The following is a 14,451-nucleotide window of genomic DNA, read 5'->3' as shown; positions in this document are numbered from 1 at the left end:
ACTTGTCCCTTTCCTACTGATCAGAGGGTGCCCATCAGAGGAATTTTTCTTTTCATATGCTTGATTTTTGCTTCCCCCAAAATTTAAGAGGTTCCTAAATCCCTTCCACTTTGTGCCAAACAGCAGTCTGGAGGTGACCTGGGAGTTGCTTGATGCCCACAGCGAAGCACTAGCTAACACCCACATCATCTTGTGCCAATCCGGCAGCCTTCGTTTTAATAAACCACAGCTGACCCTTGTCCATTGTAGCTGCACAGTTGGCTGCCCGTTTGCTTTTCAATAAAAAAAGAAATGGCTAAATACTGCTATTAGCAAAAATGAGAAAATTGGTGTCAGTGGTCTTAACGTTTCCATCAGTGCTTGGCTCAAGTTACCTAAGGCAGATTAAGACTTTTTTTTTTTTTTTTTTTTTTAATACAGAGCCAAAATTCAACAACAAAACAGTTGGTAGCTGCATAGTTAAAAAAAAGCTGTATATGGAGTATTTTAGTTTCATCACATTACAATGAGTTGAGATAGTTTCCTTTCCTGTTGTTTCTTCAATTCATCCAGCAAGTTTGTTTTTAAGTTTTGTAAAAACTCAGTTAACCATTTCACAACAATTTTTAAAACTGGTCTCAAAAAGCCTGCACCCCCTAAGGAGAAGAATTGGAAAACTTTAAATATAAATGTTTTCCCATTTTCTTTAAAGGAATGTAAATTGAGATTATCTGAAAAAGATTCACACCACCTTATTAATTTACATACTTGAATATTTTACAAAAGCAGCTTCCAAAAACAGCATTTAAGAACTATTCTCCTTTAAGAGGCCTGTACAGGCCCCCCACACATAACCAAGAGCTACTTGAAAGAAAATACCACTGCACAAGAGAATGATGTAATAAAAAGGACCGAAATCTTCAAAGATAAACCTGCTCATAAAAAAATTAAGGAAGGCATAGTTACCATTTCACAAATACATTGCTGAATTTGTAATTGAAGGTCTTTCTAGTTTACAAATACTATGCACACTATTTTTATTAGGTAACTAATCAGCTGATACCTGTTCTTGGTTAAAGGACCAAGTTCTGACTACTGCCTAAAAGCACATTGCTTGATGAGGAAAACAAACTGCACTGGTCAAGAAGAAAATGCTTCTCTGATATTTCAGCAGTTTATCTAAGCTTTCCTGCACCTTGGTTTATCCTGGTCATAGCTGTTTTATGCTCTGTTGGAGGGAAGTTGGGGTTTTCCCCTCTCCCTCACTCCATGTTCCCTGTCAATGTGATGCCTTGCTGCCCAAGAAGAGTGGGAGTCTTTGGAAGGATACAGGGCCACAGGCCATGCAGCATCTCCCTGAGAGCACAGAGAAGTTGAAATGATTCCTTTGATGAGGAAACCAGTACCTCAAGAAAATCTGAATCTCTCAGAAGTTTCCAAGATCCGTTGTTTACTATTCCAGGCTGCAATCCCCATACTTGACTTTCCAAATCTATAGTCAGATAAACGCTAGCAGACCAAACCACCAGTCATAGTTTTATAGTCTGTAATCACCAACCAGAGCAAGAATCTTATTTTATTATTCTTAACAGCCACACACATTTTAACCTAATTTTGGTACTCACTGTTGGAAATGAGTTTTTAGAAGCCAGTGTTTTGTAAAGTGAAGATGTGCAGATATCCCAAATGACATTATACTTCTTTCTAATGCTAGTAAACTGAGCTATCAGATGCTGAAATGACATTAGAATGAAAAGAAACAGTATAATGAAGCAGGCGAGGGGCATTCATTCTGTTTAGCTTTAAGCATTTAACATCAGTATCTAAGGAAGGAAATACAGAGTGGTAAAAATTGGGGCCACCCATAACTCCTGTGCTGCATCTGCCAGTGCTCAGCAGAGGGCTCGGAACCCCCTGGCACCTCAAACAGTTCTGCACACGCCTGCCTGACTGGGAGCCCAATGAAGCCCTTTAACAAGGTGACCATTATCAACTACGTTACCTATAGTCCAGAAAGACGTCAAGACATTAAATAATGTATTTCAAGAATTGCCATGCAATTTTTCAGTATAAACGAACTACTATTTCCATTGGGGGAGGGGAGAGGAAGCGCAAGGTTGAAATACTAGCCTCAGCATGTACATCTTCCAGAAAAACAACCTCAAAATAATTTTGAATGAAATAGTTAACTGATTAACATGTAAATTTTCAGAAAGCTCACCCTGATTTTAGAAAGCAAAAGCAGTACTTGGGGAAAGGTTTCAAATTCCTCATGTAATGAAGAATTTCAATTTCTGATTTAATGCCAAATTAACTCGAGCATTAACTGTGGGGTTGGGAACAGCACTCTCTCTTCCAGCAGAGTTGCTAAGTAACCACAGTGTTTTTTTCTGCCTGACACAGGTCAGGGATAAGGCTTAGTAAAAATGCTTAAGGAATTTAAACGTTATCAAAGGAAAAAATGACTTACTCTATAAGGTAATGATGCAAATAACAGAATACAAAAGCACTGCCAATTACAGTAGGAAAACGACCCTTTAAAGAATTCTGGGGATGTTTATTTTAGATGTACTATTGTGTCTTCAAAAGAAACAGTGGAAGAGTGCTCTGGATTTTATCAACACACCACAAAAATCACTTCTAGCAAAACCTCTCTGTCTTGGCAATGAGATGGCCCAGATACGGTAACAGCTGCTTTTTAAAACCTTTTGTTTCCCTGAGAAGGCCTCACTACAGAGACAGTGATAAAGTGTTAAAAGAAGACTGATAGGGCAAACAGAAGGTTATGCCATTTTTCTTTCGCTGAAAGTGCTATTATTTCTCAAAGATCCTCCTTGTAGCAGACACATGCGCTTGGCTTAGTTTCCTTCTAGGCATGTTGAGCTTTGTTTTCTTCCAAACACAAAAGTAATTATCCTGTTGAATCTGCTAGGATTAGGCATTTCTGTTAACGAGCTTCTATGGTACACCACACGCTTGTATTTTCTGAGCACTCCATTGCTTATCTGCCATGAGCTGTTCCAATGTACAGTGTCTTTGGATTCTTCTAACATCCCTCAGCCCCGTGCATATTTTCTTTGCTGTTTTTCCTTTCCACAGCACCACATGCACTTGGAAGAACGCTAGAGGAGACAGCACATTATTTTCTCCAATAACTTCAGATTCTCTGGTGGTTATCTCACCACTGTGAACCTTAATCTTTTAAAAATGTTCAAAAGATAATAGCCTCTCTTTAGACAACTAGTTAAAATTGTTCACTCAGCCACAAAGCATGAACACACTGAAGTGACAGTCAGACACTAAAATATGAAGTATTGCCAGTAAGTCACATATGAAATTGCCTGCCGCTGCAGCACTCTTGTAAAATTTCCTGCTTTATTTTCTGGTGTGGCCTGAGCAGTATTACAGTACGCCCTAATGAAAGCATCAAAATATACTAAAATTTGAAACACTGGAATGAAAGTTTAGACATTGTACAAGGCATATCACAGAATACAGTAATTTTGGCACTTTCTGCTGTGCTGCTGCAGAGAGTTTCTCATGGTGATGGGCAACCAATGGCCTGCGGAGAGGTGCACACACTGAAGCGACCTGCTCAGCACTTCAGGATTGAGAGAGCCTCTTGCACCATCTCAAAGCCGCCAGTAACCACCACAGCCTAAACATTTATTTTCTTCCATGAGTATTTTTAAGCCTCTCCACGCTGAAGAGGACTTGGGAAGTTGGCAGAAGTACACATATAAATCCCTGTCCTTCACCTGTGCCATTCCCTAGGATGGATAGGGAGGGCCCTTGCAACTGCAAGGAAGGAGAACAGCCTTGGGAAGGTGACAAACTCCAGGTCCAGGCAGTTGCTGAGTCTTTAAATCACCTCCTTAAATAGCCTCTCTCTATCTCCATTAATTACAAGAGGGAACAGTCCCGCTGCCCCCAGCCTCCTAATCCAAGAGCCTGACTTTGGCACCTGCAGCGGCACGGCTGAGCGGGCTGGGGTTGCAGCAGGACCAGGGGCCACATGCTGGATGAGTTACTTGCAGAGCCACCAAGATGCCACGGACAGTAACCAAAAGGATACAGAAAATTGCCAGTGGTGCCAGAATCCAGCAGAGAGGAGCCAAGAGAGATTGACATGTCAGTGCAGTGCTGCGTGTCGGCATGCACGAGGGGTCTGTAAGAGCATTATTAACAGCAGACATGCTGAAAGGGGACTTGTTTAGGTCCCTTATCTTCACCTACTGCTGCCAAATCTCTTCTTTCTCTAGGGAAGTTCCCTCTTTCCTGCTCTTTGAGTAAATACCTGATTCCAGGGACTCTTCTACAGCTGAGACTGAATAAATCCTTCTCAAAGCTGGCTACCAAGCCCAGTCTGCTTTGCAGAAGTAAAAATGGCTGCTTTAGTAGGCACAAAAACTGGTACAGAAAATGAGTATTCCTAGCTTCCTTCTGCTTTTTTAAACAGCAATGCATTTAAAAATGACCTTGGAAGACTACTCTCCTCACTAGGACATGCAGCCTCTCATGAATTTATGCAGTGTGATTTTATTAGCCGAGTGGCAATCAGATGCATACTAAAAACGTATAGTAGAAAAGGAAGGCACTTACTAGCAAGAGAGTAACTCTCTTTCCAAGGACTTTTACCTATAGCAACCAAAAGACCTGAATGATTTAGTTTTAACTCAGATTGTGGGCCAACACCTAATGAGTCAGCGCTAGCACAATTTTCCTGTAACATCTCAATATGGACAAGCTTTCCTTCGCCTCCTGAAATCAATCAGTCCAAAGCTCTGCGCTCCAATTTATCTGCTGCAAGTCGAGGCAGCCAACAAGCTTCTGAGTGATTTAGGATGATGGTGTTTTTCTTCCTGAGCGGGGAAACAAGCAGCCAATCGCTGCTGAGCTGCAGACGCAGGAGCAGCGCAGTGTGAAAGATGCATGATACACTTGAAATGCCAAGAGCCAGTGCTATCAGTCTCAAGAAACACGGCATCAAAACACCAAACAGAAGAAAAGGAGCTAGTTAAACTAAACAGAAAAAAAACATGTTCTGAAGCCACTAAAGGTCAGCCTCTGCATTTTCATAAACTGGTATTTTAAAGAGAGGCCCAGTGGTGCTGATCTCACACCACTGCTTATTTGCCTCAGCTCCCTCAGACCAGGTATCCTCAGAGCACATGCTAACTCCAACTGTCATGGCACCGACTCAGCACCCCTCAAACCAGTGCAGAGCCTTCAGCAGAAGGGACTGTCCCCCAGGTTTAAGGGCTATTTCTCACAGCTGAGAACCACGAAACAAGTTAAGTGGCTGTTCTGAAACAGCCAAAACAGAAAGGCAGGTCTGTGCGCTGCCTGAACTTTGTGGGTTGAAAGGTATCTTGAATTTTATAAATCACCATTGAATTGTACCTTTTTTCTAACAAAAATCCTCTGTTGTTAACCCTTTGGCTCTGTGTGCACAGAACTGCTGCTTTGTATTAATAGATGTTAAAGTACTGCTCTAAATCATGGCACTTTACAGACATTTCATTGACCCACATTGTACCCCAAACAGCTAACTCAAACTGAACACATTTTTCCATCAAGAGCAATGAGTTGCCAAGAAAATTAACACATTCCTTGTTTCATGCTGCTCTTGTGTTGCTAGCATAGCCCCTATATTATTTACTCTTACAGAAACAATTCTGCTTAGATTTTTTTTGCAGAATTCTGCTAATTTTTTTGACAAGTTAATATGCATTTTGAAAACATCAACATGTACTGAGCCCGTTATCTAACTGAACTATTTCTTTCCCCAGTTTGCTGCACAGCAGCTTTTAGATCAGAAGTTTTCTAATATAAAACGACCCCCAAAGAAGCTTCCGTGCAAGTTTCCAGCAAAACACTTACTTCCTCTGCAGGCAAGTATCAAAATTAAATATGTCTCCACTCAAGAAAGATTGATCACTTTTCAGTGACGCTACTTTCAATACTATCACTAGGGAAAAAACAGTCTTTTCTCACAGTTGTTCACAAATTACTTTAGCTTTACTGGGAGTAGAAGAAAGTAAAGATTACTGCTCATTTCAACATATAGGAGGACAGGTTTATTAAAATGTTTTATTTTTAGAACCGTGATTTTTTTCCAGTTCATTAGAGAACATCTCAGTGAATGCCGCAATAAACTTCAAGAATCTGCACACACTGTATTCAGGTGAGATTGTACAGAATGACCAATCACTGCTCATTTGTACTTTTTTTTTTTTTTTTTTGGTTCATGTTATTTTGCTTCCTGCAAAATAGTTTTTCAATGACTAATAAGCAAAATATAAAGGAACTCTGCCAATACAGATTCTATACCACATCCACTGATGATCAGCAGGTTTCTTAGCTGGTGCTTGCCCATAGAAAGCCCCCTGCATTTTACTGGGAAAGAGCAAAGGGACAAATAATTAAAGGAACTGTTCTCAATCACAAAATTCCATAAAACATTTCTCTAATAGAGCTGTTCTCAGTTTTGTTTCCTGTATTTAATAACTTGCAGACAGAAATATCCTAGGGCATGTTAGAACCTACAGTTATATTGAAAGGCATACATCTGCCAGTAATAAAATTGATTTGTAATATGTAATAAATGGAATGGGCATGCACTAATAAACAAGGGAAAAGAAAGGAGAGAAAAAAAATCTATGTAATGCAGTTGAGTACAAAGATGTGCAGTCTGCTATACACTAACAGAAATTTCATCTTACCTTTGTTATTGTATACATCTAGATAGTTTGGTGCTGAAAAAATTGTGATTAGTGAAGGGAAGCCTGTTGTTTGGCTTTTCCTGTACATACGATACCTAGAGGAAAGAGAAGTTATTACAGTAAAATGTTGTATGTGCATTTGTCACTGACCAAATATACAGCAAAGAAAAACCCTACTAAATGCCCAGAGGGGCATCTCCACCTGCAGCTTAGCCACACATTTTCTCAGTGTCCATCTCTGGAGGCAGGTGGCAGGGACCTGGTGGGACTCAAGCCACCACTCCACTCCTTCAGAAGCCAAGCGCATCTGCTGCGTGACCTACCAGCTGTGGGTGCTCTCTGCACACGCAAGGGGCAGCAAGGCCATGGGAGATGGGGGCTGCCTGTTACACACGCCTAGGACTGGTAACTAGCAGAATGGTTCATTGCTGGCAAACGCAGTGTGAACACATGGTCCTAGTACCGTAACAAGTCACACCTGATCAAACCCCGGCCGCCTTCTGTGCTGCACCACTTGCTCACTTGTACTCAAGTCTAGAAGTACTCTGCTCACACTGATTGCCATTTTTGCATCAGTGAACCAAGTATGCAAGTTTCTGACTGCTAAGGCTTCAGCACAGGAAGCTGGAGGAAGAGAAATAGTGCACATTTCAGGGAAAAACCAGCCTCCAGGGGCCTCTCAGAGTAGATTAATCACTGACTCTAAGGGCTCAATTCTCTGGGCTCCATACTTTGGCTGGAGGCTGCTTCTGCAGATAGGTTTGTGGAGGAATAAACAACAAAAAAACCCAAATTGTAGAACAATTTCCCTAGCAAGTAAATGAAATAGATTCATTCAGATTCTTCAGAGTTTCACAGGCGATATATTTCCCAGGAATTCCTCCCTAATTCACTGTTTATCTGAAAACCTTATCACTCTATCTGCGCCCAAATACAAATGTAATTATCCAGCCTTTACACAAAAGGTTTACTTTTTTTTTCCCCTCTTTTTTTGTAGGAAAAGTATGAGAAGGTGAGGCAGAAAGAGAGGGTCAAGTATTTCAGTGCTACGTCTAATCACATCCAGTTTGTTAACCAGCTGCACATCTTCACTGCCCAACCTAGCTGCCTTATGAAGAATCCAAGGCTTGCTGGCCCAACAGGGCGAAGTGTAACAAATCAAGCGTTAATATGTGCAGGTAACTGCACGGAAGCCAATCAGAAAGTTCTTTTGTCGTAAGGCAAGTAACACCAAATTCTCCTCTTTAGTCTTCAGCTACCACAAAATGCACAATTTGACAGCTAGCCTCAACAGTTGCATTGAACCTATTGTACAGTCTCTTCTTCATAATTTTACTTTTCACTCTTTTTGTGGAAAGCGATATGATAAAAAAAATTGAAATTTCATTACCCTTGGGTATTTCATACCAGTTATTTTGGGCAGACTAGTAGCTTGCTTTTAATTGCATTGCGGTTTTTAAGTATGTTATAATTCAAATATTCAAAATAGCTTTTTATATGCACACTGAATACCAATCTCATTACTTTATCTTTTATTACTGTTCAGATTAGGTAAAGTTTCTGCCTCCAAGTAAACACTTTAGGAAGATATGCAAAGCTATTTGTTGAAATAACAGTCCTTCAGTAAAAATCGCGCAAGTGTGGTGCATTTCAATGAATAAATACTTTTTAAAAAGTGGCATTAAATGCTGGCTTTTCTCTGGAAAAAGTTGCATGACAATCATCAAAATTGGATCACCTTTGCACACAGGATCACCTTCACACACAGTCTCTAAAACTCTTTATACCTATTACTGACAGTCCATTATTAAAATCATTCTTGAGCATTTTGAATTCCAACAATTTGCTGTCTTGATAAACCATAAAACCAGTGTGCTCAGAGTTTGTTAGGTATGACAGACTTAAAGAGATGACAGTTCTATCCTTTATGAGCCAAATTACTTCCCAAGAATCACAGCAATCAGCACATGAGACTTCTGTGTTGGGGGCATTTGTAAAAACTCTTTTGTTGGACAGGACTTGCTTCCCCTTGTCCGTTTGGTATCCAAATCACTTTTGGTCATTTCATGCCACATAAATCACTAAAGCTGAGTAACTGGATATGATTTAAAAACATTAATAAAAATGATAGCTGCTGCAACTTAGTTTAACTTTCCCAGTTCCTTTTAGTGAGTTGCTCATTCCTTATTCTACACAAGGCATGCCGTTGATCGCTAGCACTGCCTCTGCTTTGCCACGCAGAACTTACCCAGCGTCCTGGGCTTCGTGGGCTCGAAGTATAGATAACAAGTTATTGTGCTGTAGGAATTCACACACAGCAGGGTAACTGTTGGAGGAAAATAAAAGCACCTGTTATGGCATTATCAGAAGCACCACATGTAACTCCAGCTTTCCAAATATTTCAACCACATGTAGCACGGCAGCTGGCTTGGCACAGGCAGAGCTGCAGGGCCCACGAGGGCAGCTCAGAACCATGATCCGCAGCTGGCCCTACGTGGTAGGTACACTAGCCCCTCGGCTCGGGGCAGCATGACCATGGCTAACAGCACGAGTCTGGGGCGCGCAGCCACTAACATCCATCTACTGTATTATTGCCCACTACTAGTTAACTTTCTTCCAGATTCCAGCAGATAAAAAACAGAAAGCATTAGTGAAGGAGCAATAGGGTGAAGGAAAGGAGTCCCATAATCACTTCTGTGCCAGTTAAGTAGCACGACACACTCACAGTGTGCCCATAAATAATGAATTCGCCAAGTGTCTGAATCTGTAAGGCAAACTCACAAAGAGGCATTACGTTACGGGACTGTTGGTATCATCAAAGATGGTGGCAAGAGCACAGAGCGTTCTGCAGTATCTGATGACCGGATGCAATCATGCAGTAACAGCGAGAGAGAAGCTGCTCTCCCAGTAGTAAAAAATACTCTTAAATTTACTGACCAAATTTTAAAAACTATCTATCACAACCAAACATTATACAAAAAACAGCTGTCCCAGCCATCATTTCCCAGACCATATTCCAAAACCTCCTGCAACCAATTAGGAGCCCCATCAGTTTCTTACTTTATGCGTGAGAAATGAAAATTCAGAAAAAAAAAATAAAATGTAACCTAATGCATCATCTTCCTTCAGGTCCCCAAAAGGAAGTCTCTGCTTGCTTCCAAGGCTTCTGGACACATTGAAGCTCAGCAGCCACTTGCAGCTTGCGGCCCCAAGGCCCATGGAGAGGTACGTAGCCGGTTTCAGGCACGACCAGTCTCCTGCAGCTCTCATGCTCAGGTTTGCTCTCGGGAATTGTCTAAAAAAAATTGCCATTATAAAACAGCTTAAACTCCCAAACCATGTGCCATGTGGCTTTGGCAACTGCACTGATCTCAAATGCTAACGGCTGCCATTCAAACCACTGGCAAATGAGAACTCATTTGCATTCATTTCTTTCCATAATTAATTGTGACTAAATGTAGACTTATGGTACATTTTGTTTAAGAATTTTTACATTAACTTCTAAAAATTGGGGTGCATAACAAAAAATCTGATAGACAGTTGATTATGTTCGTTATCAGCGCAGCTGTTGAAAATGTCTGACCTATTACTTTTTTTTCCCCATAGTATTCTTTTCATGCCATGTTAAGTATTGCATTGAAAGCAGTTATAATGAAGTGGTAAAAATGCTTCTAAATAGACATGATAGGTACTTCTTTCCATTTGAAAGGTAAGTACAAAAGTTCCCTCTCTTTTTTTTCTAAAATAATTCTTTGACTTAACTTTCTTATTCGTCATACATTCATAGAAAAGAGACTATTATGAGCAGAATTTGACTCTTTTTCAGATTCCACGGACTCCATTACTTAGAATAACAGAGTTGTCAAATAGTCTTCCAAGCATTTACAGAAACTCTGGTTGCTATCTTTTCTGAGAAAAAAGTGCTTTCTCCAAGTGAATAAACTGACATTCATAATGAGCAAGCACTACATCACCCAGACCGCTACCCTGTAAGTGCTTTACTGGGCATTTTCATTCCAAAAGCGCAAGATAACTTCAATTTTCTGCTTTGGCAACTTGTGAAGAAGGGGCTAGGGAGAAGCAGAGTTTTCAGCTATATTCTACTGCCATATATGCCATACAACTGTGACAGTACCTCAGTCTGCTCCTCCTCCAACTAAATTTCTTATTCAACAGATGCCTCTAATCAGGCTCCCCTTCTCTTTCTGAATATCCTCTAACAATCTGGAGAGGAAAACTCAGAAGTATGAGAAATCCCAAAGCTCTCCTCTTTTGGAAGCCAGGATCTCTGCAAGCCCTCCAGGTAAAGCAACAGCAAAATCACACAAGATGCCCCAAACCCAATTATCTTGCCAAAAGGTATTAGAAAATAACTTTTACACCAAAGACCTTGAGCTCTGGCCAGCTCCCAACCAGTTTTCATAATTGCTTCCCTTCCAGAAACATTCTCCTCCTTGCCTTTGCAAGGTCCAGATTGCAATTCGGCCAAAAATAAAACATTTGGTGAAGAGGGAAAACAAACAAATAAGAAACCCCCACGCAACAGGCCCTTCCACCAGAAGGGCCTTGCCTGCTGCCTGCACTTCATGTGTCATGCTGAATCACAGGAGAGAGTGACTCAGAAACAACCAAATACCCCACTGAGAAGTCAGAAAGATGTTATCTTCCACAGAAGATAACATGTGATAGAATATGTGATTATATTCCCTACTTGAGCATCATTTTTTACTGAAATTCCTCAAACTTTTTTTTTTATTTTAAAAACACAAATGCTGACCTATATTTTGTACAACAATCACTAAGTTTTGAAGAGAAAACAATACATTGCTAAAATTAAGTTGGTTTTCCAGTGATTACTGGAAAAAATATTGCCTACAGCAAACCCTCAGTTGTATGTAATTTTAGCCTGCTGCTGGCTTTTCCCAGCTGCCAAGGAACGCTCAAGTCCTTCTCACAGGTTCGTGTGTACATAAAACACATACATAACAGTAGGCAAAGTTAAGCTCTCAATAAATAAAACCTCAATAAATGTGTTGACTAACACTAAATTATTTTAAAAATCAACAATTCCATATAATAATAAATTCTTTAAACAAAACTTATTATGTATCTAAAAAGCGTATTTACGCTTCAAGACCACCCTAGCATGGGCATAGTCACCTTGTGAGCATGGGTCTTCTGCACTTATTCGGTACATCAAACGGCCTGACTAAACTTCCCCACCCTGTATTCCCAAGATACTAAGAAATATGTGAGTACGTGAAATATGCAAGAAGTAACTATGCCTCATCCCCTAAACTGAAAACCTTTCCAGCACATAGGTTAGTCATTGTATATGTACACTTCACTTAAGAGTGCAGGCAAACCACAGAACTGACATGCTGGCAGGGCCCAAATTCTTCTTCTGTCTATGAGCACCTGCAAGGCCAGAGCATTTCCCCTCTCTCCCAGGCCAGCAAAAGACACTTGTACAGGAGTCTGCAAGGTAAGCTGCTCTGTGCCACTGCTGATGATTTCTTTTTTGTTGCTTTTGAAAAATATAAAAATGCAGTCAAAAGCCAAACAACTTTACAAATCTCGGCATTCCTCAAGAACCAATATTAAGCTCATTTACAAAACCCAGGAAGCTAAAACTTAAAGTTGGCAGTAATTCCCGAGTTATTTGCTCAAGTTTTACAGCCACTGAAGACTTTGGCCAGGCTTGCAACCCTCGTGCTCTTGTTAACAGTCATTTAGTCTTATATGCATAATGATCGCATAAGGCTCGTGTTAAGCTTGCCCGTGTGCTTAGTCCTGATAGGAAGCCCTTGGTACATTTTATGTAGGATAAAACACTGCTAATTAACTTAGTAGTGTAACCAAGCTCCAAAAATTCTTTACCAGAGCTTTAGCACAAAGGAAATTAAACAAGTCAGGCATGGAGCCAATTGCAATTTTCATGGGTAGGACTGGGCATGCGCATCGTAACTTTGCTCGACTGTGATGAAAAAACACTTTTATTCTGCACCCATCTGGTAAATCTTACAGGAACAAGGTTGTTCTCAATCCCAGAGGGGATGCAAGAGCAGAGCTTTCCCCTGTGCCACAGCACTGGCCTGGACCCGCTTACCGGCTGCATCTCCAACTTAGCAGCAGCTGACACGGCACCAGCCGACTTCTCCAAGCTTTCTGGCCAGTGAGAAAAGATACATACATGGATGGATGAGAGAAGTTCTGCACTTCACTCATAACTAAGAACTAATTCACACAACTGTTATTCCATTATTTATTTTTACTGGCATGAAACTGCATCAAGATAACAAGACCAAGACAGTAAAGGTTATATAAGCTTAAATTTCAGAAAAGGAGAAACAAAATCTTACAGCTGTTCCTGCTTGTTCACTTTGAGGTGCAAAGGACTTAATTTGCAATGATTCCTCAAATTTCACATCTATTTTTCACTCACATTACATTATTGCTATTTTCATGGGTCTTTAAATGCACACGGTGAAACGCTACTGGATTTGAAAGACATTTATTAATTGCTCACTGTCAGCACCATTGAAAAAAAAGGAACCTATTCTTTACCTCTCCAAAAGGGAAGTTGGACCTATGATCACAAGAACTGATGTTGGCCGTAAGTTTCAACAACTCATCCTCCAAAGGAAATTTCTTGAATAAAAGCTTGATCAGTTTGAAATTCCCTAAGCCATATCTGAGTGGTCACCTAAAAGCGAAAAGCTCTTTATACTTTCCCAAATATACCGAGCTCATACTCCTAAGTGGTTAACACAAGTGGTTTCACAAACAAATAGAATTTTGGATGAAAAGATTTAATATAATACTAAGCTGAAAGTCCTATTAACATGTGGTATGTACACAGAACACCGTATTATCATTAAAGTAATTTTTCTCATCATATTTTGTTGCAAGAAACAATGTTGCATGACAGAAAAGTTGCTCTCATTTGCCATTACAATGAACATGCCTTATAAAATGGAAATTATTTACTACAATTATTTCCTGCAATTAAGAGATCTTAATCATCTCAAAATCATTTTCCTGAGCTCACATGCATCTTTGAAATCTTTCCTATAAATATGATTCCTGATCTTTAAACTTTCCATTTGGGATATGACTAACAGACCTGGAGAAAGACCTGGATGTCATGATGGATGACAAGTTGACCATGAGGCAGCAGTGTGCCCTCGTGGCCAAGAAGGCCAATGGGATCCTGGGGTGCATTAAGAAGAGCGTCTCCAGCAGGTCGAGGGAGGTGATCCTGCCCCTCTACTCAGCCCTGGTGAGGCCACATCTGGAGTATTGTGTCCAGTTCTGGGCTCCACAGTACAAGAGGGATGTGGAGCTGCTAGAGAGAGTCCAGCGCAGGGCCACAAGGATGATCAGGGGCCTGGGAACATCTGCCCTATGAGGAGAGGCTGAGGGAGCTGGGCCTGTTCAGCCTGGAGAAGAGAAGGCTGAGAGGGGACCTGAGCAGTGTCTATAAGTACCTCAAGGGAGGAAGTGAAGAGGATGGTGCTGGTCTCTTTGCAGTGGTGGCCACCGAGAGAACTAGAGGAAATGGCCACAACTGAAGCACCAAAAGTTCCACAGGAACTTAAGGAAAAATTTCTTAACAGTGAGGGTGACAGAGCACTGGAACAGGCTGCCCAGAGAGGTTGTGGAGTCTCCTTCTCTGGAGATCTTCAAAACCCCCTTGGACGCAGTCCTGTGCCACGTGCTCTAGGTGACCCTGCATGTGCAGGGG

General features: G+C 40.9%; 1 protein-coding gene across 2 annotated transcripts in view; it reads right to left on the bottom strand.

The window, feature by feature from the left end:
- Positions 1-14,451, bottom strand: part of PPP3CA (protein phosphatase 3 catalytic subunit alpha) — a 165,098-nt gene that overhangs the window by 24,771 nt on the left and 125,876 nt on the right. For both annotated transcript variants that reach the window (XM_088524015.1, XM_088524017.1), the window contains exons 7-8: positions 8,953-9,030; positions 6,705-6,799 (exon numbers count right to left, since the gene is read on the bottom strand). In XM_088524015.1, the coding sequence (XP_088380141.1) occupies positions 6,705-6,799; positions 8,953-9,030 (173 nt within the window). The remainder of the gene's footprint in view (positions 1-6,704; positions 6,800-8,952; positions 9,031-14,451) is intronic.

The sequence above is a fragment of the Tinamus guttatus genome, unplaced genomic scaffold (genome assembly GCF_059628265.1).
Source record: "Tinamus guttatus ecotype Peru unplaced genomic scaffold, ASM5962826v1 Tinamus_guttatus_pri_ptg000202l, whole genome shotgun sequence".
Classification (NCBI taxonomy): domain Eukaryota; kingdom Metazoa; phylum Chordata; class Aves; order Tinamiformes; family Tinamidae; genus Tinamus; species Tinamus guttatus.
Note: the sequence above shows the minus strand (reverse complement) of the source record. Positions and strands in the feature narration are given on the sequence as shown.